This window comes from Vulpes vulpes, chromosome 14 (genome assembly GCF_048418805.1).
Source record: "Vulpes vulpes isolate BD-2025 chromosome 14, VulVul3, whole genome shotgun sequence".
Taxonomy (NCBI): Eukaryota; Metazoa; Chordata; class Mammalia; order Carnivora; family Canidae; genus Vulpes; species Vulpes vulpes.
Genome location: NC_132793.1, coordinates 97,136,997 through 97,164,239, shown reverse-complemented (window position 1 = coordinate 97,164,239; position 27,243 = coordinate 97,136,997). Strand labels below are relative to the sequence as shown.

General features: G+C 39.3%; 1 protein-coding gene across 4 annotated transcripts in view; it reads right to left on the bottom strand.

Moving 5' to 3' along the window:
* Positions 1–27,243, bottom strand: part of AKAP13 (A-kinase anchoring protein 13) — a 323,293-nt gene that overhangs the window by 190,634 nt on the left and 105,416 nt on the right. For all 4 annotated transcript variants that reach the window (XM_072737237.1, XM_072737235.1, XM_072737236.1 and 1 more), the window contains exon 3: positions 7,812–7,959. In XM_072737237.1, the coding sequence (XP_072593338.1) occupies positions 7,812–7,959 (148 nt within the window). The remainder of the gene's footprint in view (positions 1–7,811; positions 7,960–27,243) is intronic.

Genomic DNA, 27,243 nt, shown 5'->3' with positions numbered 1-27,243 from the left:
TCAGCTAGTGCCATGACGCTTCTCCTTCCACTCTATCTCCTGGTAATGAAGGAAAATAAGAATCATGAGTCTTTTTAAAAAGGGAAGTTCAGAAAACTTTACTGAGCTTCTTCTGAAGGCAGCGGCCCCAGAAAATTGAGACAGGGGAAGAAGAGAGACAAACCAGTAAATATGGCTGAAGTGTCAATTCCATTTCTGAAACGGCCTGAATCAACCCATGATCAGGTCAAGTTCTTTTACAACAGAAGCATAAAGTAAATTAGGGGGTGGGGGAGACCCACTCCTGGCTAAGTGCGGGGCCTAAAGGATGAGGGCAACTCACTGAGGAGTCAGGAAATAGCAGGTGTGCTCTCCACCCTCCACAGCAGACAGGCTAGGTCACCCTGAACCAGTCACCCTGCCCGGAAGCCCAACACCACCTACCCTAAGACAGGCATCAAAAACCGGTAGCTAGTATTATCTTTTTTTTTTTAAAGCTATTAAAATATTTCTGTTTAAGGGGTGCCTGGGTAGTCAGTCAGTTGAACATTTGACTCAATTTTGGCTCAGGTCATGATCTCACGGACCATGATCTTGAGCCCCACATCGGGCTCCACGCTGGGCAAAGAGCCTGTTTAAGATTCTTTCCCCACCCCCCTCCCTCTCTAAAAATAAAATTTAAAAAATAATAAACTTAAAATGATCCTGTTTAGGTCACTCAAGGAAAAGAGATTCTCAATACTCTACAAAGAGCTTCTGTGGCAAGACCCAGTTGAGCTCGGAGCTAAAAGTTGCCTTTGGCACTGCAGAACTGAAAAGATAAAGAGAAGGGAATGGAAATGCAGAATAAATAAAAACACAACAAAAAGCACCTAGCTGAGAAGCAACAATGTTAATTAACTGCTAATGCTCCTCTTAAAAGCATCTAATTCCAACCTTTTTTAAGTAGACAAGTCAGGAGGTATTTGTGCTCATTAAGTTGGAGAGCTTTTCTGTACGCTCCTTATCACTGTATAAAGCACCCGTACCCATGGAAACGAAATACTGCTACAGATAAACAACTCTGTTGAAGCATGACCCAAGAATTACTTCATTTCCTATTAAGCTAAAAGTGGCACACATCCCATCCGGGCCTTCTCTTTTGAGGATGAAACAATGGGACTTTGTTTGACCAACTATCCAAAAAGGAACCCTGAAAGTGCTTGCTGGACTAGCCCAATCCAGTCCCACTCAGAGGATGATCTTTTTTTTTTTTTTTAATTTATTCATTTGAGAGATAGTGCACACATGTATGTGCATGGTGGGGGAGAGAGAAAGAGAGAGAAGAGAGAGAATCTCAAGCTGGGATTCTCCACTGAACACAGAGCCCCACACAGGGCTCCATCCCATGATCCTGAGATCACTACCTGAACTGAAACCAAGAGTCGGATGCTCAATCAACTATGCCACCCAAATGCCCCCACTCAGATCATGTTCTAAGAGAAAGGCTGTGGTAAGGAGTGGTAGAAAATACAAAAATAATATATTTTATTACTCCAGTTTGGCATGAAAGAATTTAAGAAGTGGCTCTATGGGGTTAAAGGAAATGTTCAGTCTTGAGGATTATATGCAAAAAAGCACCTAATGCTAATTTTTGGTGGTCAAACAGTAGATGCACAAATCTGGTATGTGTAAAACGTCTCTGTAATGTAAGAATATTTAAGCAGAGTGGGGGAAAAACAATAGGCACAGTAATTTCATCATGTACATTTTCTGAGGAAAAGGGGCTAATTAATACTAAAAACATGACCCACCAGATTTCAGCCTATTACTATAAGGTAGTGTTTCTCAGTGTTTTACTGTCATCCCCCCCGCCCAAGGAGCCTCTGTAGACATTTTTCTTTATTCACTACCACCCCATCTAATGAAACTTTAATGCTATAAATATATATTTATTTGCACATGTGTACCTGTGCTTATATAAATTAAGACTTTTTGCCCCCCCACCCCCCCACCCCCCGCACCAAACCAAGAGCCAATTTTCACTCCTGTGGCAGGGACATTGCCTTCACTATAACTCATGTGGCTAAGAGTCCAGTGCTATACCCTTAGTTCCAAGTATACAACGTCCACATAAGCACTCCAGCTGGGACAGTAGACAATGGGTATTTTTTCCCTTCAATTGGTCCTCAGTTTGTTTTTCCAGGATAGCAACTACATGTACTGATTAGCATTGGGCCAATAATTTAAGATTTTTAAAATTAAAATCACACCTGTCTAGGGATCACCTGATAGCAGGAGTGTTTTAGAATGGGGAGACTGTAACAAAGTGTCCAGTAGAAAGTAACAGATTCCTTCTCCATGGAGGGAAGGTCTGGTATTCTGTGATTAGGATGGTTTAAAGTCTACAAATTCTTTCCAAATGTGTAATTCAATCTGGCAACTCTGGACATCAGCTACTAGAGACAGGTCCTGGTTCACAATAAGTGAGAGACACATCATGATCTACCTGTCGGGCTATTTACTGGCTGGGCTGTGATCACTGATTTCTAATAAGCCCAAAAGGAATTCTGATCACAGCAAATGGTTTCTTTTTCTTTTTTTAAATGACAAATCTAATATATATATGATATATAAGTACCTTCCCTTGATGAATGAGAAAAATACAAGAGCTGAGTCAAATTTTAGGTCAATGAATGTAGTTTTCCTAACAAGAACCTTTGTTATAAGTTCTCAAAGTAAGTAACACATGCTGAAAGACAACTGTATCTTATGAAAGACCCTGCACCAAAGCCTTTCAGAGAAATGGGATGCAGCATCCACTGAACATCCTGTCTTATTTCCATTCTGAAATCATTGTTTGCTTGGTTTAAATTCACATTTAATGGGCAGCCTGGGTGGCTCACCGGTTTAAGTGCCTGCCTTCTGCCCAGGGCGTGATCCTGGAGTCCCAGGATCGAGTCCCACATCTGACTCCCTGCATGGAGCCTGCTCCTCCCTCCGCCTGTGCCTCTGCCTCTCTCTCTCTCTTTCTATCATGAATAAAATCTTTTTTTTTAAAAAATCACATTTAACTAATAAAAATGAACACAATAAGACAGTACTCTGTATCCCCCCCAAGAATTATCTTCTAATGATACTCAGACTTCTTTAGATTACTTACCAGTCCTACATAAGTCTTTTAAAGAAAAACCTCAGCTTCATCTCTAAAGTAAACTTCTTGTTTAGTTAAAATGGGATTTGGGGTTGGATTTGTTTCATACACATAGCAAAGAATGGAATTATTTTTCTTTATTACAAAGGCAATACCTTTTGTCTTTAGAGATGTATTTCCACTCAGGCTGTATTTCATAGTAAATTATATTCTCAACCATAAAACTCATAGGTGTTTTGAATGTAATATTTTATCTTATTGTTTGTCTGCGTCTAGTGTTAATCAGCACACAGATGGCTTTATTTTCAGGAGAGAGGTCATTTTTTTCAGTCTTCAAAATGCTTTTATTAAAAATTACTATATATGTTTTAAAAAGTAACATATTCACTTGTAAAGCATTTGAACAATACAAAGGCAAATAAAGTAGAAACCAAATTTTCCACTTAACTGCCCCCACCAAGATGCTACTACTTCTGTTGTACTTACTTTCTTAAAAAGGGTTAATCATACCATACATATCTACACTTTCTCAATGGCACACACACACACAAAAAAGATTACTTTCAAAAGTCTTTACAACTTACAATTAAACACACAATTCATTGTTAGCTTCTAATTGGAAAACAAGCGAGGAAAAACAAAAAAATAATCTTGGTATCTAAATTAAGTCTTTTTAAAGGACACAGTTTACAAATGTTTCTCCCTCCACCCTCAATAACAAAAGGTTACAGACTAACATCAAGAAGTAGCTGCCTTTTGAAGGTCAATCAATCATCTGGTTTTAGTAAAAACTAAAATGTTACAAGACACTGACAGTGAAACATGCAGAGAACTCAAAGAAAAATCAGAGCCACCAATCTGGATCAAACATGACATTAAAAGCAAGAAGAAGACACAAAGCTCTTTTTCTTCTCAGAGTCAACCAAAGTGACTAGGACTAGCAGAGCTCATCCCACACGTGAGCAGAAAGGGTGCACAGACATCCCTCCCAGCAGCAGCTGCTGCAAACAGGCTGTGCACATTTATCCGGTGACTGGGATGCACAAAACAAGCACAGACTTTCCATTAAGAATTCTGACTACTCTGACACTGCCCACAGCAGACAGGAAATCTGAGGCCATCAATGCAGCTAACTGATACACGGAAATCATCATAGGTAGCTCTGGCAAGAGCATATGGACTCCCGCCCCCAAGCAAGAATTCAATTCAAGAAGCAGAGCTAACTCCTTTTGCATTTTTCAAAAGGGTGTGTGTGTGTGTGTGTGTGTGCATACACACACACACACACACACCCACGTGTGCACAACTTTTATAAGAGTGGCTTCCAAGAACCAGGGAGAATTCAGATAAAGTAGAAACACTCTTCCATCAAATGGTAGGGGTTCCTAGAACAGCCTTCTTAGCAAATATGTACCAACAAGACATGCTAAGAAAACCCATGCCCTCAAGAAGCTGACTTTAGTAGAGGCAGATAGGAAAAAAATAAATAGAAGATATAATGTATCAGAAGTTGGTAAGTGCAATGCAAAAAAAAAAAAAAAAAATTTCAGAGAAGGGCAAGAGAGAATACAGAGGGGAGGTCATTGTGTATTTTTTTTAAGGAGGCTCCACACCTAGTGTGGAACCCAATGGGGCTTGAACCCCAAGATCAAGATCTGAGCTGAGATTAAGAGTTGGTTTAACTAAGCCTCCCAGACAGCTGTTGGAGGCCGCTGTGTATTTTTATAAGATGGACAAGTACGGCCTCACTGTGGTGATAGCTCAGTAAAGAGCTGAAGGAAGGTAAGGAACAAGTCTAAGATATTCCTAAAAACAGACTTAAGGCAGTTTAATTCTGGACCAAGATATTAACTCCATGATATCAAGGAGAAATTCAAACTAAACACCGTCAATGCCCCCCATCCCTCCACCTCCACAAGTGACTACAGCAGATATAGCAACCTCACAGGATGAGCGAATGGAAAGATCTCACATATACTGACCACAGCAACAGGGTCTACTGAGGAATCGCCTCTGCTTATTAAATAGGTCACACGGCTTCTAAATTCACCAGCAAGACCTCACTGCTACCGTGCATCTGTATCAAAGGTTCACATATTAGAGTATGGCTCTACATTCCGTTTGGCCTGCTTGTATGAGAGGGTCTTGCAGGGACTCTAAACCCGTCGCCTCTGCTGCAATGGGGCACCTCCTACCATCAACCTGAATGACCTTAAGTGAGGAGCAGACCCTGCAGGCCAACTGGGGTGAGAGGGGGATGACAGCTTATTGGACCAAGTAAGCATGACAGGGAACACAGGAGGTTCCTGAGATCATAATTTAAAGGGAGAATAGCTGAATAGTGGAAAAAGGAGAAGGCAGGTACTAGGACTTCAGGCCACACACAAATAAATCAGGGATGATTTCTGAGGATTTGGACCAAATTAGTACAATATCCACTCTAGTTTGCTGGGGCCAGGCAGGGTAAGGGTCCTGAGTCAGTTTGTGAGTACAAAAGGACACACAGAGATGGGTGCGGCTGGGAAAGAGGGGTGCGGAGATATATAAAGAGGTTTAAAACCAAAGGTAAGAGAAGAAATGGGAACTAGAGTTCAGAAGGACATGCTGGAAATCAGAAAGGGTCTGGAACATACAGAGCCCCAGGCTGTCATCCAAATGCAGTGGGCTTGAGAAGCTAAGGAAAGTGACCACCTGCCACCCACCCTAGTGTCTGTACCAGGGAAGGTGTAAGAGCTGCCAGGGGAGCTGCCAGGCATAGCCCTGTTCAAGGGGCTAGACTTCCTGGTACTTGTGACTGAGGACAGCAAGTAGGCCACAGGACTACATCCTTGTCCTATCTGTCCTCTACAGCTACTTATATGCTTTCTTACATGTGAGCACACACGATCATAAACACACACACATGTACCACCCCTAAGTTTAACTCCTAACCTCTAAATCAGGAAGGAATAAGTTTATAAAAATTACCACCATTCCTTTCCTAGCAAGAGTCCAGTCAGGCACTAACTGATTCTACTCACTGAGGTGCTGTTTCTCACCATCACCCACACATGATAGAGGTTAAGCAATGGTGATAATGGATGGCACCTGCCCCAGAGCAGACTTCATGTTCCAGATAAGCCTTTTTGACATGATACCCATCAAAGGGAAACAAGATGATTAGAGCTTTAAGTTACAAAGGAGGATAATTAATACACTTTAGAAAAGAAATCAGTATCTATCCTGAACTCCAAGTTAATTTCCAATCACCGAAAGTGAGTGTGTGTGTGTGTGTGTGTGTAGGGGAGATATTCATAGGAATTGTCAAGAATCTTTAAATTCTACAGTTTTTGAAGTCATTTTTACCAAGCACGAGGATAAATACAACTTTCAAGTGTCATAAATCCCAGTCCTTGACTGTAATATAATTTCCAGAAGCTAGTGGGTATCAGACATGAGTTCATTTATATTAAATGGTACAGTAATGGAAGACTGGCAATTTGATCCAATACAAGCAAGACTTGATATTAAAAGTGCTTCATAAAAAAATAAAAAATAATTAAAAAAATTAAATTAAAATTAAATAAATAAAAGTGCTTCATAAACTAATAATTTTTTACACCATCTATTTCAACACAGGGGAATCAATGTTCTATAAAAACACTGGTAAGGGGATCCCTGAGTGGCTCAGCAGTTTAGCGCCTGTCTTCGGCCCAGAGCGTGATCCTGGAGTCCCAGGATAGAGTCCCACATCCGGCTCCTTGCATGGAGCCTGTTTCTCCCTCTGCCTGTGTCTGTGTCTGTCTCTGTGTCTCTCATGAATAAATAAATAAAATCTTAAAAAAAAAAAAAAAAAAACACCGGTAAAAAGAAATAGATCAGTAAGAACTAAGGCTACTTTATTCCCTCAAAGAAAACAGTTAACTGTCAATATTTCTTAGGGGCTCCCTCTAAGTGTGCCCTATTTTGTATTCTGATGAAAACCAGTCAACTGTTAACTTTGAAGCCAGATCAATTAAGGAAAGCAGCTCATCTCCAAATACAAATCAATACACATTCAGATGCCGGGACAGACAGGTTAAGAGACAGCCATTATTTTAGGAGCCATTTCTGGTGGATATAGCAATGCTTTCATGACATTATAAAGCATTTTTAATAACTACATATCTTCCCCCCTTTTAATTCTGCTAAACTTATTGCAACAGTGATTAAGCACTCGTTCCACCATGAACTATAATTTGTTAATGTGGGGAAACTTTGGCTTTTATGAAACATTTTCAGGTGTTTCCCTTGCAGATACTGAGTAATGTGTTACTGTGTTTTACCTTTGCTTTTACCACTGAGATATTCAAAAATCAAATCTGTAGTCACAGCATGGGAACATTAGAATTTGCATTTTCCACATTTTAGTTTTCCCCAAATCTCAACATTCTAATAAATTAATATTTTTGCTGATCCTGAGTTTTATCTTTCAAACTTATGACACCATTTTACTTTGTTAATTTCTAGTGAGGCTCAGATTTTTGTGGAACAAGTAATATATAAACAAAATGTTTTATTTTAATGCATATTTAAAATAAAGATTTGTCAAGGGTTCTTAAAGATCAGACAAGAGTTCTATTGCCCTGATTCATTCTTTCCCTCGCTCCACATTAATGAACATAAAATAAACGTATTGGAGAACCAGTCAAGGCCAATTAAGATTCCACCCAATACTTACCAGGAGCAATGGTCTCCAGAGTATCGGCACTGACCTTCCGAGTACTTGTGCAGTGATAAAGGGTGGAACCCGAAAATACCAAGTAAAAAACTACATCATCCTCAACTTTGTCCTCTTCAGCCAGCAACACGGTAACAACACAATCGCCCTAGGAAAGGAAAGACAGAGTCAGGTTCCTCTTCAGAGTCTATCTTCATAAAACATCAAATTTAAGGGAAAATCAAATGTATTGTCTAATCTGTGTCCCACTGTAGTAGGTTATACAAATATTAACACTGACCACTTAGGTGCCCGGAAGTACCAAAGGCATTGAGGATACAAAATGATCTGAAAATTAGATCTGTATCCTCCTTAAAGCCTAGGTTTTAGTGAAGGTGGTTAGACAGATAAGTAAACTAACAAGGTAATAACAGCTTTGGATATTTACTTGATGAATGGTTAAAAAAGAAATCCAAAAATAAGGCCAAGAAGATGGAGGAGGCATACTGAATAACTACATTCTTATACCCAAAATGCCCCCTGACCCATATTCCAGTGGCAGTAAGAACTCTGAATCTCAGAAATCGCTGCCAAACCCATTCATTCTCCAACAAGAAGAGTCTCCAATGAGCTGGCCTGGAAGTGGAAGAGTGCAAAGAGCATACACTTGGGGTCCAGTCAAATCTGGGTTTAAGTTCCACATATAAAGATTTTACTTAAATTCTCTAAATCCCATATTCCCTGGCTATGTAAAGAGACAATACAAAGCTTCTCTTCTCTTCTTGTAGCTAATATATGAAAACTCTTAGAACACATTCAGCTCTCAGTCTATGATGATACTGTTTATCTAGAAGGATGGGACAATCACTTTTCCAATTATGTGTTTCCTGACCATCTGGAATCCCTACTATTCTTTACCCACCATTCCCTCAAATCCTTAGAATCAGACAAAAATCTTGTGTCAAAACCTTTGTCCATGACTTTGCAACTATTGATATCTTTGTCATTTATTTGCAAATACTCTTTCTAGATTTAATTGAGATTAGTGTCTAAATAAATATATTCTATAAAATATAGTCCTAACTACTATTCTCCCAATCATAAGTATTATACAATTCATGTTGTCAACATAAACAAAAGATTTTAAAGCACTGAGGTTTAGTATTATCTAAATCTTAATAATGTACCATGAAAAATAAGGAAAAAAGAATAATGCACTTTTGAAATATCAATTTAGAGAAAACCAGTTTTAGCATTAAATAGGGGCAAGAATGGTCCTACCTTACACATTTGTTTTTTGTTTTGTTTTGTTTTGTTTTTCCATTTTAGCTACAATGAAGACTATTAGAGAACTATGCCACCCTGTGGCCACAATTTACTAAACCCAGCAGCACAACAGAGCAGCAGGTAGTGTTTTATTTAACACTGAAAACCAAAAATTTTAACGTCGAGCTTAGAATCAAGTCTGTTAGCAGAAATGCTCCAATAGGTTGATTCTGGAAACAGAATTCAAAGTACTTCCCAAAGTCCCAAATGTCCCCACCTCTTCATTCATCCCCAGTGTATTGTGCAGTGCCCTGAACATGGGTAGGGGCTCCAATCTGCTCAATACAATATGTAAGAAGTCAGAATGAGCTACAAATAAATGCTGAACTGGAAAGTTCCAAAGCACCCTACCACAAGGAATAGCAGAGTTAGTAAAACAGAATTCACTGGCTGCACTCACTATTTAGAATTATAGTTGAGACTCATGTGTAAGTAAGTCCCTTTCTTGGAAAAATTTTTGAAAAGCTTAGGTTGGCAAAATGTCTAATACCCTTTTGCATGATAAACCACAATCAGCTGAAATGTCTGCAGCACATGAGAAGAATAAACTTCTCAAGGTATTGAAATACCATTATAACCTGGAAAAAAAAAAATGTGAAAGAAAGCTCTAAAATTTCATCCTTTAGAGCGCAGGTTGGCAAGCTATGATCCATGACCACAACTCAGCTCTCTGCTTGTTTTTTGGTTTTGTTGTTGTTTGGTTAAAGATTTTATTATTTAAGAGAGAGTACAAGCAGGGGGAGCAGCAGAAAAGGGAGAAGCAGGCTCCCCAATGAACTAGGAGCCCAATGCAGAACTCATCCCAGGGCCCTGGGATCTTGACCTGAGCCATAAGACAGACACTTAACAGACTGAGCCCCCGGGTGCTCCTCCCCTTGTTTTCAGATGGCTCAAAGGCTGAGAAAGGTTTTCACACTTTTAAGCGATGGGGGGAAAAAAAAACAAAAACAAAAGAAAAATACTTTTTACCATGTGAAAATTATATGACATTTGAATTTCAGTGTCCAGATATTAAGTCTTCTTGGAACCCAGCCACGCTCACTTATTTCCATGCGGTCTGTGGCTACTTCCACACTACAGTGAGCCACAGCAGAGTGGAGCGGTTCCCATGGAGACTATGTCGCCTGCCAGCCTAAAGTACTTACAGTGTGGACTTCTACAGGGGGGAGAAAGTGTGTGTGGTTGTTTTTTGTTTTGTTTTGTTTTTTTCACTTAGATACCTAACCTGGAATTCTAAGGATCTATCTTCTTTCTTAAGATCAAGGATTTCCTTTCTATGTGATACACAACATCTTGCTAGAAGACTCTGTGCTCAAGATACTAAGTGATATCTGGGATGTCCTTTTAACTGGGGGCAGAGGAAAGGGTAAATCCTTTTAACAAAGCTTTCACATCAACTTCTTTCTTCATTCCCAAAAGTAAATAAGCTTTAAACTGCTCTCATAAGCTTCAATAGTTTAATGTTACATCAAACTACCCAAAATATTAAATAGAAGGGAACACAGGATGCCTCGTTCACCTCAAAGCTACTTGAAATTCAGATTCCACAGGCACTGGCACAAAAGGACCTGTTTTCCCTGGAGGAGTACCCTCAGCACTGTGGTCAGGTCCCAGGGAACAAACAACCCAAACAGCTGATGCTCTCACTTGGCAGGTTAGCGACACAACTCCTACTCCCTGCAGCAGCCCTGCACACCTAGAGGCACTGCAGGTGGACTCACAACATTATGCTAGTACAGTGGTGACTGAAAAATCAGGATGAAAAACATATTTAAGTATGAATTTTTGTGGAGGTGCTTGCTTTCACCACACCTCCCCTGAGGAATATTCTGGTACATGATTTCATGGCTCATGAAAGGACATGCCCTATGGAATGAATACACAGGTCAATCTGGCTGACCTGTTAGTAGGTCTGTCATGCATCTAATGACAAGAGATGAACTTATTAATAACCAGGGCAATTTCCCAGATGTTCTTGACTAAAGCCCCAGGAAGAGAGGCATCTAGGTCTCCACTCCTCCAGAAACTGAAGAAACAGTGCTCTCCTTACAAAGATACCTTCCTTGCTTCATTAATGGGAAATGTATCCTTGAACCTCACAGTTTTGTCAGGGTCTTGATTATTTTTTCAACAGATGACAAAAGACTAATAGAAAAAGACAATCTATAATAGGCCCCATTTTGTAGGTATAAGTGGTCCCCCAAAATATGAATGCTTGTAGTCCTAAATGCCACCTATCACTCAATTATTTGCCAAAAAAAATTTTAAATGGCAGCTGTGACCTCAATTCTCCCCATCTTTAACTTATGTATATAGTAGATATATATTAATGGTTCTATAATCACCTATATATTTTTATTAATAACTAAAAATAAAATTTTCTTCCTACTCAGATTTCTAATCTGGAATTCAAAGAACAGATCTTCCTCTTGTAGATAAAGGATTTTCTCTCCACAAGAGACCCAACATCTTGCTGACAGACTCTCCATGCTCCAAGATATTAATTATGCCTGGGGCCCTCCTTTAACCAGGGACAGTATCTTGTTTACGGAAAAATGGAACAGGCAAAGGAAAAGCATCAGAGCAGTGGCAGAAAGGAACTACAGTGTGGGAATGGACAAGGCCTTGCAAACAGGGGAGATGTTAGCTGGAGATGAGGGGAATGAGATAGTTAGGAAGTTTTGTGGGAGGAATGGTCAAAGAAGGGCCAGGACTGATGTCTCAGCTGGCAAGACAGTGTCAGCCATAGGGTTTCTAGCAGTGGGCCCAATCAGCAGCAGATAACTGCAGTTGTATGCTGGAGCTGGCTTGGACAGGCTCATGAGAGCCAACTGCTATGTTTTTAGGAATTCTGCAAGCCACTTGTTAAACACAGCCATTATTAAATAAGCTCAGAATTAAGTAAGTTATATTAAAAATATGTAATAAATACTCAAGGTTCATACCTTTTTAATTATTTTACCATGGCTTCCTGTTACCTATAATCTTCAGGTTTACATCTATTTTATCTCTATGACAGAAATTTTATCACGATGGTGTGCTACGACGCATTTTCCCCAGCACACACCCCTTGCCAACCTTGCATTCAGTGATGTGGCACTGACAGCTTGAAATCAACAATAACAGGAATATTTATACCACTGAAACTGCCAAATGCTACAACAAATCAGGGCTTCTCTTTTTCCTTTTAAACCATCACATCAAGAATAGATTAGCAGAAGGGGACAGAGGAAAAGTGAGACACATTCTATAGGGAAGGCAAGGACATGACATGGCAGGCCCAATCTAGGTAGTGACTGCTTATGAGAACAAGAGTGGAGGACTGGCCATCAGAGAAAACCCAAGGCAAGTACAAAGTATCCCAGGTCCATGGATAACAATGCTGCAAGAATTCTGCTCACGGAAGATCAATATTATTACCACCTTAAGTCAATTTGTTTTCTAACTTTCAAATCTGGCTTTTAACATACAGCAGTAGGTAAGAGGATGGTCTCTGAATCACAGCCATGGCACCTCACGTTCTGTTTAACCTCTTGGGGTATGTTAAATTCTCCGCCTTAAGAGAGGACAATCATACTTACCTCATACGGTTTTAAAAATTAAATAACTGATAAAAGTGAAGCACCTGGCGTGCCTGGGTGGCTCAGTTGGTAAGCATTTGACTCTTGATTTCAGCTCAGGTCATAATCAGGGTCATGAGAACGAGCCCTGTGTTGGGCTCTGTGCTCATCGTGGAATATGCTTGAGATTCTCTCTCCTTCTCCCTCTGCCCCTCCCTAGTACACATGCTTTCTCTCCCTCTCAAATAAATACATACTTACATACATACTTTTTTTAAAAAGTGAAGCACCTACAGCAGTGCTTAACACATAACACATGTTCAACAAATAATTTTAAGTATAATGTATACATATAATAGTTGACATACAAAATGGTGACTATAGTTAATATACAGTATCCTATATTTCAAAGTTGCAAAGAGAGTAAGTCTTAAAAGTTTTCATTACCAGAAAAAAAAATTTGGAACTATATGTGCTAAATTTATTGTGGTAATCATTTTATAATATATACATGTCAATTCATTATGTTGCACCACTAAAACTAATACAATGCTATAAGTCATTTGTATCTCAATAAAGAAATACTAGCCATTATTATTTATCAGAATGTAAGCCCCATCTTTTATTCATTGTGAATAAATGAATAAAGTAAAGAATAAAAAGTAATAGGTGCTCAAAACACATTTGAAAAGAAAGAAAACACCAAAACCTTACTAGCAGGTATGTACTCCCAGATGGTGGCTGAGGCCAATTTTAACGTACTTCATGGTTTTCTTGTTTTCCTATACTTTTTTTAAGATTTATTTTTGAGAGAGTGTGTGCACATGTGAGTGGAGGGGAGAGGGAGAGAGAGAGAGAGAGACAATTTCCAGCAGATTCCCAGCAGAGTGGGGAGCCCAACATGGGGTTCAATCCCACAAACTCAAGATAATGCATGACCTGAGTTAAAATGAAGAGTTGGACACAACCGAATGAGCCATTCAGGCACCCAGGTGCCTGAATCCATATTTTCAATGGATTATTTTTAAAAGAAAAAAAATTCCCCGTTTTTTAAATAGTCTACTTACTAGCAAATTAAAGGGAAAGCTCGTAACCTGGTCGATACCACCTGAATCAAGTGATCAAAAAAGAAAACATTAATAATAATGAAACAAACCAGTACCACTCCTGATGCCACCCACTGAGGACACAACAACACAGCATCCCCCCCCAAAAAATGCATAACCTCAATCTAGTCATGACTAGACATCACACAAACCCAAGTTGAGAGGCCTTCTATAAAAAAAAAAAAAAAACTGGCCAGTATTATCCAAAATGTCACTAATAAAACACAAAGATGGAGGTACTGCTCTGGATTAAAGAAACTGGCCCACTAATGTAACTCATGATTCTGGGCTGGAAGCCAAATGGTAAAAGCAAATTGCTATATTAAGGATATTACTGGGACAACTGGCAACATCTGAGAGAGACTTACAGGTTTAATATTGCACCAATGTTAAAATTCCTGGTTTGGTCATTGTACCCTGTTTATATAAGAGTATATATATCCTTGTTTTTAGGAAATACACAATGAAGTACTGGGGTAAAGGAGCATGATGTCTGCAACTTACTCTCAAAAAAACGAAGAGATAACGATCAAGCAAATATGGAAGCATATTACAGTGAATCTGGGTTTAATGTAAATGTGATTTCTTTGTACTATCTTTGCGATTTTCCTATAAATTTGAAATTATTTCACAATAAAAAACTTCCAAGAAATAATTTCTCAAATAAATGATTTATGTAACCAAATACTCAAAGTTAAAAGGTGCAAAATTAAATCACATTTCTGAGGCTGTTTTTTGTATCCTGCAGACATATATTTAGTAAAGATATTCTTACAGGGTTCCAGAATTATGAATCATAACAATAACTGCCTTTCGTTTAAGAATCTTAAAGGAGTTTACAGGACTTCCAAATCAATTGCCCAGTTTGCCAAAATAGCAAGATTTATACCCAATGTTCGTATGGGGAAAGTGAAAGGAGATAACACAAAGTAAATATTGAACATTAAAATATTATCTTTACATGAGGTGGCAATGATTATAGTACCAAAAGAGTTACTCCAAAGTGAGTCCTTGTACAATTCAGTTATTTGCATTCATGCAATTAGTTTCATTTTCTCCTTTAAATATAATATAGGCAACTGATAAACCACTTTGCCCAATCATTTCCTAAAGGAACCAAAGATTGAGAGTCTTGGTTTCATAGTCTGAAACTAAGTTTCTCTCTCTCTTGGAAAATCAAGGCAGCTAGTTTTCAATTTCATTAAAGGTTCACACAACAGAGGGCCACCTGGTAACAATAAGCATACGTCCTGCTTAAGCTCTTGGTCAGTATACATCCTTATCCATTAAAAGGAACCAAGATTGCTCCAAGAAATAGCTGTTACCAGGCCTAGGGTCAGGATATGTACAAGAGGAGCCTGGAACATCTTGTTTTTGACAGAAAATAGGGAAGTGCTCAAAAAAGAAGAAAAGAAAAAAGGTTGGGGACATGTTGCACATTGAAGTGGCTTCCTCTGTTCAAATATGGACAATCTGAAAACCAAAACAATAAAAAAACAGTAGCAAACTATAAGTAATTTAAAAATAGTAAGTCCTCAGTCTATACTAGTACCAGATAAATGAATTAAACAGGGAAGGGAGATTCCCTGCAGATGACAGAATGATGAAGGCTGACCAGCAGAGAGTGTTAGAGTAGAAAAATAATCACTTTGCAACCAAACTGGTAAAAATTCACTCTAGCAAAAATTATCAATTATCAATCTAGGGAGAAATTCTGAGGAAGAAGAAGATGTTTACATTGTCTTCAAGTGTCTCCCCACAGACTACTTATTAGTTGCAAAGAAGAAAAACTGTAGTATTTATTCAGTGAAGAAATCTACCAATACTTTGACAGGGTAATCAAAATAACCCAATCAGGAGAGAGGAACACTGTGTACCTCCAGATGAGATACTCCAAATGAGGACACAACATGATCTATGTACCACTCTGGCCAAGAATGCATCTAGTCACAAAGAAACATCAGAAAAATAAAAAATATTCTTTTGAAGAAAGGAAGGGATTACTGTATTCTTCAAAATTGTCAACGCCAGAGAAGATAAAGAAAGGCCACAGACATGTTCTGTGAAGAAGGCTAAGACACAGCAACTAAAAGCAGTATCTAACCCTACTGCGTGATAAGCTGACCCCTCAACAACATATAGCTGACCCCTCACCAACTCTCACCCACCACTGCGGGCCCAGTCAAAAAACCAAATACAACTTCTGACTCCCCAAAAACCTAACTACTAATAGTGAGAACCCCCAGAAATCATTTATCACTGCCATATGCAATTTATTGGAGAGCCCGACTGCTCCTTCAGTGATGCACCTGGGGCGCCTCGGGCAGAGTTTTAAGTGGCCACTGGCAACACATGAGCTCAAGACAAGAGCACCAGGAGGTGCCTCATGATTCAATACTCATCTTCATGTTCGTTTACATTTCTCTTAACTACAAGTGGTGCCATGCACAGTCTGAATGTCTGTGTGCCTACATTTGGATAAATGGTTAACTCTTTCTAATAGATTTGTGAATGTTATGGTAGTAAATGATAACCTAGGATCTAGAAATATTTTATGCATTCATGACATACCCAACTTCTTAATTTTTCAATATTTCTGGGCTACATGGTTCATCTGTATTTTCAAATTGTAGCAAATCTCCAAAAAATTTTCCAATATATTTTATGAAAAAAAACCCACGTATATCGGTCCATGCAGTTCAAAGGTCAACTATACATACTTCCCATCACTGTATGAAGCTTGTGGATAGCAAGAACTGTGTCCTTGTATCCACTTCACACAGTGGCTACCTAGCACAGGAAGTTTCTAAAGACCTATATCAATGAATAAAGGTGGCAGAGATCAGCTCATGGAGAATACTAACAGCAAGCCAAATGATTCATACTTGGACCTGTGTGGGCAAGGAGAAAAAAAGGAGAGCCTTGTGTTGTCTGTATTGAAAGAAAACTATGGGGAGAGGGGTGGAGGGTGACATATTAACAGCAGCAAACATTCTAGAAAGGTTTTTATGCCACAGCAGTGCCCTAAAGAAGGAAAAAGAGAATAGAGGTGAGGAAACCACGTGGGGGAAACATTACAAAAACAGGACTTAAGGAAGCAAAAAGAGCTTAAACTGCTATGGTAGTAAGACAATCTGAAAAGAAATACATGTGAGAAAGGCATTCTGTTGAAAAGTTGATGAAATACAGTAGCCGACTAGCTGGGGGCTGGACAAAAATAGAGTAAACACAACAAGGGGTATCTCACAAGGAAAAAACAGAGGGAAGAGGTAGGGGAGTGATTTGTGAAAAAGAGGCTAATTAGCTATAAATGTCAAGTCTCACATATCAGCAGGTGACACACACCGAACAGGTGGCAAGCAGGTTAGGCTGTCAGAAGAGGTCTGGGCTGATGAGGCGGACCTGTGAGCCAGCCGTGGGTGCGGACAAGCTCTCCATGTTGCCGAGAACCAAGGTCTAGACCCCAGTGTCCTGCTCGGGAGGGCCGGAGCAGAAACTGGTCCTAAGAAATGGACCAAATAAAAACAGGCCAAGCAGAGAAGAGGAGAAATCAGAAATTAGAGGGCAGATCAGTGGTGCCCAAAGAGACAAGGACTGGACCTGCAGCAAGAAAAAGACTGAACCCTAAGCAATCCTCAGGGTGGGCAACAGAGGACAGACTTGAAGACGGAAGAGCAACAAACTTGAGAACTGCTTGCAATTTGCATGAGGCCCAGCAGTAGATGGGCCTCTGTGCAACACATCACTCATCTCTCTTTACCTGTGCCTCAAAACCCAGAAACAGGACCTTGTGAACCCAAGAGAAACCCAAATTCATGTGCCACCAAGAAAGATGACAAGACCATACTGTCCTTTCTTAATGGCAGCTACAACTGAGCCGTCTGAGTGAAAAACTTAGATCATGTATTTTCTCACATCTTCCAAGGAGCTCAATTGCTAAACTAAAATAAATATCACTTCCTAGATTCCTGATAGTTCATTTACACCAACTAAAATATTTCAGATTTCTCTCTTTACCCCATCTTGTTGTTAATAATACCCTCAGTAACTAGGAAAGCCTTTCAGGATGATATAATCTAAGCAAAATACAACTGTTAATCTACACTAATTTCATAGAAAGCAAGGCTGAATCAATGATAGTTAACAGACTTTCAAATAACATTGCTATCAAATATATAAAGGACTATTAGCCTTTACTGTTGGGATTTTTGAAATATAAATATTTGAAAATATGCACATTAAACATTAATGTTGATATGTAAATTAACCCTAAAATGTTTGTAAATATTTTATTACTTTAAAAATTCCCTATGAGGCACCTGGGTGGCTCAGTCAGTTAAGCACCTGCCTTCTGCTCAGGTCAGGATCCCAAAGTCCTGGGATGGAGTCCCGCATCTGGTTCCCTGCAAGCTGAGGGTCTACTTCTCCCTCTGTCCCTCCCCGTGGCTCATGCTAATAAATAAAATCTTCATACAAAAGAAAAAAGAAAAAAGAAAAATTCCCTTTAGGAGCAGCTGGGTGGCTCAGTCAGTAAAGCATCAGACTCTGTTCTCAGACCAGGTCTTGATCTCAGGGTTGTGAGCCCAAGCCCCCATGTTGGGCTCCATACTAAGCATGGAGGCCTACTTTATCAAAAAAAAAAAAAAAATCCCTTTAGCATATATTATGTATATATATTTTTCACTGTTTTTCACCTCTAGTATAAAATTTCTATTCCAGTTCATCAAGTAGATAAGTGAATTAGTAGAAACATAATTAATCTGAATTTGTTCGTTACCTTCCTTTCTGTTCTGTTCTCATAACCACAGCCCAAAGTCATTCATCCATTCATGCTAAACAAGCACCCAGGGCCTTCTGCTTAATATTTTGTCTCTGCTATCAACCAGGTACCAGAATTACAAATACTTCCTGGTGCCTGCCTTCCAGGAGCCTAGACAGAATGCCGCATGGTAAGTGATGTAATTGGCGTCTCTAGGGGCAGAGGAGATGGATGCCCAAACTGCCTTGAGGAGAACGATCAGGAAAGCTTCTGTGGAGAAATGGCTATGCCCAATGGTGCTCAAGGTTCAACACAGATCCTCTTTGGCAGGAACATACATTCTGAAAGCGAAGTCATTTATAAGTGAAGCAAGAGAAGAAACTGGGACACTCAACATCCCTTCAAAGGGCCTGATATACAGTAAGTGCTCAGGCAATGTTTGTTGGGTTGAACCAAAAACATTTCATCCTTCTAAAAAAACAAACTTAAAGTGTTACACATAAGCAAAAATATTTAAGTTTGTTTTGCTTATCTCTTCCTTCAGTTAGTTAAACACTGGTTGAGCGCTTGGGTGAGGTACTATAGCAGATACCAAAAATACTAAGACAAGACAAGCTCTCTTGGGGTTCCAAGTCTTTTTAAGGGAGAAAGAAACTTAGAAAAAGCAATGATTATAGCTGTATAAAAAGCAGTGCAGGAAAATCAAGGATCAGGTACTGCAGGAATTAAAGGAGACTCTGGATGCTATGCTGAGCAAAAGTCTGAGGAAGGAGGTTTCCCATAGGGCCATCTCAAACATGGGCCATTGGAAGGAGCCACAGCAAGAATCTTCTCTTGCCTGATTTCATATTCTGTTTGAAAGAGAAGATAGTTGCAATGAGTGGGCAGGGGTAACATGTGGGAAAAGGTGAAAGAGGCTACAAACTGAATCCAAAATCATTCAGGAAACAGAGGTCAGATCTGAGAGCTTCTGAACCCTGAATATTATAATGAAGTCAACAAAATATCATATATTAGCAAACCTCAAAGAAATAGCAATCTTGTATTTCTATCCTTGTGAGCACCCTGAAATACCATTCCTTGGCCTTCCCTATACTGAAATTTACTCAAAAGGAGAACACCACAGGGATGCCTGGGTGACTCGGTGGTTGAGCATCTGCCTTTGGCTCAGGGCTTGATCCTGGGGTCCTGGTGAGGAGCCTGCTTCTCCCTCTGCCTGTGTCTCTGCTTCTCTCTGTGTGTCTCTCATGAATAAATAAAATCTTTAAAAAGAGAGAGAGAGAGAGAGAAACCACCACAACCTTTAATTATAGGAGGACACATAAGTTACATTTGTGCTGCATAACTTACCAGAGTGTTCTAGGTAAATAAAGGACAAATTTATGAGGCAGAGTCATAGCAAAGCAGTACTCCAAGCATCTAAGAACAAAAATAAATACATGATATTGCTGTCAAGCTAGAAAATAGAAAGTCTACCAGAAGGGGGGGAAAAAAAAACCAAAGCCCAATCACTGGACAGTGCAATTTTACTGATTTTTTAGTATCTCCTCACAGTAGCTTGTATGATTTTCAGAAGAGCTAACATTTTCCTGGCAACTGATACCACTGCAAAACAGAAAGCATGTGCCTACACATATGCACATCTTCAATTTTACTGAGCACCCACCATTTCTTAAATGAAACATGCTAATCTAACAGTATCACCACAGGATAGTGAAGTAGAAAAACCATGGGCTCAAGAATAAGAGTCACTTAATAGCTATAAACCTGATAAACACATGAAGTCCAGTGTGTTTGTCAGCAAAAGGAATTTTTTCATTACAATATTTAATGATCATCAAACAGGAGTCAAGCACTCTTAAGAAGTATGGAATAAACATGAAACAGACAGGGCTCCTGGTCTCACAGAGCTTATACTTCAACAGGAAAGACAATCCAATTCAAAAAGTAACATCATGGGCAGCCGGGGTGGCTCAGAAGTTTAGCACCGCCTTCGGCCCAGGGCCTGATTCTGGAGACCTGGGATCACGACCCATGTTGGGCTCCCTGCATGGAGCCTGCTTCTCCCTCTGCCTGTCTCTCTCATGAATAAATAAATAAAATTTAGATAGATAGATAGATAGATAGATAGATAGATAGATAGATAGATAGATAGATAGATAGATGATAGATACAAACAAACAAACAAACAAACATCAGGGGAAAAGTTCCATTACCAAGAAAAGGACAGAGTAGAGGGCTTAAAAGTGTGTCTGAAGTAGGGAAGAGAAGCTATTTCAGATAGGATGGTCAGGGAAGGCTACTACAGGAAGTCACATTTGAGTGGGAACCTGAAAAAGGCAAGCTACATGTGTTCAAGGCCTAGAGAATGGCAAGCGCAAGGCAAGTATAAAGAAGGCCAGTAAAGTAAGCAAGCACTGGATGGGAGACGAGGGTGGAGTTTGGATTTTTTTTCCTCTGTGCGATGCCAAGCCACTGGAAGGTTCTGAAAAGAGTGAAATCATCACTCTCCTTGGAATGACTTTACCCTTTGTCTGCCTAAATCAATTCCTACATGTTTTGAACAAACAGGACCCACCTGAGGAGTAATGTGCCATGGTTTCTGCATAGGAAACACCCAAGCAGGAGACAGGGCATAAAGAAATGCCAAAGATTTCAGCCTTTAGAGTCCATGGAAAGGCATGGAAGGTTAGTGACATTATCTGCCCCGTGCACTTTTCTCTACATGGTTGGAAGATCAAACATAATCACAAACAACTTTTATATAGCATTAATAATCATTATTCTTCAAGTGGAAGAGAAAGACCTCTTCCTCAACCATCACAAAGAAATATGAACTCCTCTGCTCCAGCTCCCGTACCTATCTTGACTTTTTTCCCCATAGCACTTTTTACTAACACATATATTTATTTGCGTGTGTATATATATATATACACACAATGTATACTTATATATATATATACATGAGTGCATGTGTGCATGTATATATAAATTCTTAAGAGTACTTATACATATACATGAATTCTAAGAGTACTTATATTTTTAAGTATTTCCCTGAATTCCTACTTTCCTCCTAAATATTATGTAAGCTTCATGAGGCCAAGGGTTATATTTGTTTTTTGGGGTTTTTAAAAAATATTTTATTTATTTATTTATTTATTTATTTATTTATTTATTTATTTATGACAGACACACAGAGAGAGAGAGAGAAAGAGAGAGAGGCAGAGACACAGGCAGAGGGAGAAGCAGGCTCCATGTAAGGAGGCCGATGTGGGAATTGATCTCGAGACCCCAGGATCATGCCCTGGGCCGAAGGCAGGCGCTAAACCGCTGAGCCACCCAGGGATCCCATATTTTATTCAATGCAACACCACTGCTTAAAAATGTAAATCGTTGCTAAAAGTGTTCAATAAATATTGGATGAATGAATGAATGAATGAATGAATCCCTAACCTGATTCTCTTTCTATGAATAACCTTCTCTCTTCAATTCATTTAAATACTTACAATGACTGGATGAAAAATTAAAAGATCTAAAATCTAATGATCTAGCTATGCCAACTTTTTAGGTCAGTGGTCCTTAAAAAGTCACTTAAAAATAAACCAACAAGAAAAACAAAGCAAAAAAAAAAAAGTCACTTAAAATAGAACTAAGTTCAAAAGGACAAGGGACAAGAAAAGAATACAAGTGGCATCCTCCCTATTTATTTAACCAAGGGGCTTTACCCTTATCTCTCTCTGAAGTGGAAAAATATTCAGAATCTCTCCATTCCCCTCATAAGAAAGCCCATGTTCCAGACTGGACAGCAAGTCTGTTTATAAAGCTGTTTACAAAGCTTTCCTTAAAAAATGCCCCAAAGTATCTGAAGTAACATAAGAGAAATACACTGAGAAATGTACTGACTTTTGGCATAAACTAAATTCATTCCATATACATAGACTCTGACTGATCTCAATGCTAGAAAATATTTAACAATTTTATCTGAAATTTAAACTTAATTTTTATTTCTACCAGGCTCACCTTTTGCCAGGTAAAGATACAGGTCAGTGAAATCCCTACCACTTGCCTTCTTCATTTTTAATCATACATCTATATTCCAGCCAAAAGCATCCCCCTTCCCAATGGGCACACAAAACTTTTATTTTAAATACTACTACTAATAATAATCAAAAATAATACTGTTTTCCAGCTTCGTAATTTTCCAACACTAAGAGACACAGATTCTTAAAGGTTTCCAAGCACCACCTTTTTGGTCCATTAACACAAAACCAGTAGATGGCGCTCAATAAGCCTGTTGAATCCTTGGTGCAGAGTAATTTTAGAGACCATTCTCCAAACTGGGGAAGAATCTGGAAACTTCAGCTAGAAAAGGAATCAAATTACAGAAAAGTTTGGAAATCACTGAATATATGGTTTCCTTAATGGCAAGTGTTCTTTAAAATAGAGTTTTTCAAAAATCTAAATGAACTTTTTGTTTCAATGCACAACCAGGCCTCTTGGTTTACTCTTATTAGGCAAAACTAAATTGGTCAGAGGGTGTTGGCTGGTGGCTTAACAAACAAACAAACAAACAAACAAACAAACAAAAAAACACCTCTCCCTCCCACAAATGTTTCACAACTCTCTGGATCAGCTAGAATAATGAGGCCAACACTTAAAGAGACAATCTCCCCTTTGCTGACAAGACCAGCTATTTGGTTAAAATGAAGAGAATATAAGGATTTTTATTCTTGATGGAAATTTATTAAAAGGACTGGATGCAAGGGATTATATAAATCAGTCTCTTGGGCTCCCCAACCCACCCTCCCTCTCTCCATCCCACAGAGCAGATGACTGAAGTAGGGAGAGACATTCTGTAACTTCAATCTACCAGCATGACTTCTGCCCTCACCCACCTTGCACACTTACTCACCTAGCTTCCTGGGTTACTCCATGGTCAGTTCTCTAGACTTTCCTCTAAAGTCATCCATGAAATTGGGTCTCCAGGCCTCTAGGCTAGCCCAATCCAACAGAAGAGAAAGTACAGAAGTCTCCAGAACACAATCTGATCAAGTTACTGTCCAGGAACTCATAGATGGCCAACAGGATTACATCCTAACTCCTAAGCATGTCCCTTCAGTTCCTAGTACAAAAGGCCTTTCCACGACCTAGCCCTTGCCTTTCTCTCCAGAGAAAGGCCTCCTCAAATCCTCACTACAATCATATCAAACCACCTGCACGTCAACAAGACATGGAGATGGGATGCCTAGGTGGCTTAGCAACTGGGCGTCTGCCTTCAGCTCAGGGCGCGATCCCGGGATCCCAGATCGAGTCACACATCGGACTCCTTGCGGGGAGCCTATTTCTCCCTCTGCCTGTGTCTCTGCCTCTCTCTGCGTGTCTCTCATGAATGAATAAATAAAAATCTTAAAAAAAAAAAAAAAGACATGGAGATGTTTAAGCTTCACTCTTAATGCTTGTGTCACTACTTGGCCATGGGGCTCCCTTTAACTGTCAAACCCTCCTGTCGTCTCATAATTACAATAAAGCATGAAACAAGAAAAGACAATGTTTTTTTTGTTCCTGAGTAGGTATCTGGTCTCCTTCCCTAATCTAACTTAGCATGCCTCACCCACTGCATGCAGATCAAGATTTCCTCCACCTCCCTGAACCAGCCCCGTGTGGGCAATGCCTAGGGAGGAGAAACCAGCAGGTCAAGTTCAACCACACCTGGTCAAATCTTACTCCTAACCCAGGATACAATCAACCAGGAGACCAAGGGATGATACCCAAAGCTGGCAACTGGGTCACTGTCAACTGTATCAAAATTAAGGTAAACTTCCAATACAGAATGGGAGGCACTGCTTTGGAAGGCAGGGCCACAGGCTTTGCAATCACATGACAAGGAAGACCAGCTTCATTTGTCACTAGCTTTGTGATTCTTTTAGGGACCACCTCAAATCCTTTCTGGGAACTGCTAGATTGTAAACTTTATGAGGACTGAAACTGCATCTATTACATTCATATATCTGAAGTGCATGAAACAACAGTAATGACTTTTCCTCAACTGCTAACTATATGCCAGTGCTGTTTTGTCTTACACTGATTAGTTATCATTTAACTCTCAACAACTATATAAAGTAACCACCAGTATTTTAAGAAGGTATGCAAAGTATGTAGCATACAGAAGGAACAAAATAAATGTTCCCATTCGTTCCCAATAAAAATATCCCATACTTCAGAATCTCCAGGTCTTTACCTTCCTTTACAGCCTCTGCTGGTGAGACATTATTTCTCAAAGAAAGCCTTAAATAAAGCTACAGGTTTTACTATTTTTTGGTTTTATTTAATTATGAGTAAAGAATTTTAACTAGATGGCAAAATTGGCTTTCTGGAACAAACCCTTTGAGAAAAGCAGTCATTAGGGAGCATAGAAAGAGTAAAAAACTTGATTAGTTTCAAAGGAAAATTATAAAGTTTTCTTAAAGCTAGTAAAGCTTCCTAATTGATAAATAATAGCTATCTGAGCATTAAATAATCCGCTGTACTTAAAAACCATAAAGACATAAGAAGAAATAGTCTACCATTTCAGATGACCGTAACATTTTTCTTATTATTACTGGTAAAACCATTTCACACAAATACCCTTTTTAAGTTTTCCTTTTAAAATTGTTAAAATTTTAAAAAGAAACAAATAAGTTTTATGAAAGTCTATCTAAGGTGTTTTACCCATCTCCCAGCCTTCTTAAATATGGACAGGGAAAGGCAGAAATGTCTGAGCAACTACTATATGTGCTACAATCTTTATATGTGGGTTAACTGTTGAAGAATACATGATAATTGTGAAGCACATCTTAAAGTACCTGGTACTTTAATAAGTATTCAAGAAGTTCTAGATACACACTTTTCAGGATGAGCACTGGGTGATGTATGGAAAGAATTAATGAATCCCTATACTATACACCTGAAACTAATATAACACTGTGTGCTTACTGGAATTTAAAAATTTTTTAAAAATAAATAAAATAAAATTTTTAAAAGTGCTAGATATTATTGTCATTTAAAAAATCATATTTAATCCTCATGAAACCCTAATACAGGTATTTCGCTGCTGAATTTTACAGATAAAGAGTCTAAGGCTGCCAAAGCACCTCAGTACTAGAGCATGAATTTAAACCCATGCCTATTTACTCAGTCATTTTTCTCTACAAGAACTCTCAAAGTGCTGTCACAGGACCAGCAAACATCACCCAGAGACGTACGGTAAATGCAAATTTTCAGCCCTGCCCCAACTATAGTAAATCGGAAATTCTGGGGCTGTGGCCCAGCAGTCTGGGTGTGAATAAACCCTGTATGTGACTCCCATGGTGGCACAAATGTGAGAACCAGTAGGCCCACTGTACCGTGCTCAACCAGAGCAATTATCACAGGAGGTCTAGTGTCTGTCCCTAAATGGTGCCTCTTCTTCCCTACTAATTCCACTTTTCTGTGTCTCATTCTATCTTCAATAACCCATCAACACCCTTCACAGGTCTTCAGCAACAGCCTGCTTCCCATACCATGCATGGTAAGAGCAGACCCTGCTCTAAGACTGACACACCGACACCAGAAGCCCAAACTTCTGAAACAAGAGTGGCCTGGTATGGACTCGACCACTTACTAGCCACATGACCTCAGCAAGTGACTGGAGTTCTCTGGCCCTACTACCCCACCTTTACAATACAAAATACAATACAAAAAACAAGGCTGTCAGTGTTTGACTGAAGGAGAAAATGAACACAGGAGATAGTGTAGTGACTAAGTACTAGAAGGTATTCAATAAATGACTGAATGGTAACCTGAGGATTACCATTTTCATAAACATGCATTTCTGCCACCCTCCACTGCACACACATACATTGTGACCAAGGACTCACCATCACAATCCCAGCTCAACAGGAAGACTGGGACTGCAATCTCAACTACACCATTTCTTAAAACACTCATCTTTGTTTCAGAATCAAGAAGACCCACTTTTAATTCCAAGACTTAGTAAGATATGAATGACATACAAGCACACCCACAGACGTGGCAACCAATTTCATGGAGATCTGGAAAATGGGAGACTTGTGGAGGAAAGATACTGACCAAGAGAAATATCCATAGTAGTAGCTTCTTAACATTATGCTGGCTGAGACCCTGAACCACCCATGATAGGATGAACTAGGCAGTGTTGCCAAAACCTAATAAGCTTTACTCAAAAGTAGAGTGTTCAGGAATGCAGGAGGTGACCAAGAAGGAATTCATAGTCATGCAGGTAGGTTAAGATCACCCCTGGCCTCTAACTAACTAGTTCAAGATGATAGGAATGGTAGAAAATAAGCCTACAATCAGATTACTGGCTCCCATGGACCAAAAAAGGAATGTAGCAATGCCTTAGTAGTAAGATAAAACTCACATTTCCTTTTCTGGACATAACAAAGAGAGACAGCTGAGAATTCCACCCCAGCTGCTAGATGCTCCATATATCACACAGGGTTAGCAGATAATCCAAATGTAGGACTCTATGAAGGACTCCAAGAATGATGCACAAGGCCAATGGCTCCTTCTAGGTTTAGAAAGGAGTAAACAAACAAAAACCCTGGTAGTACAGATGATGTTCTCTGTACTCAAGGATAAAGACCCTTAGTTACAATCCTCACATAAAAGGAAACAGAATCCCTGGAGGAGGAATATATACTCAT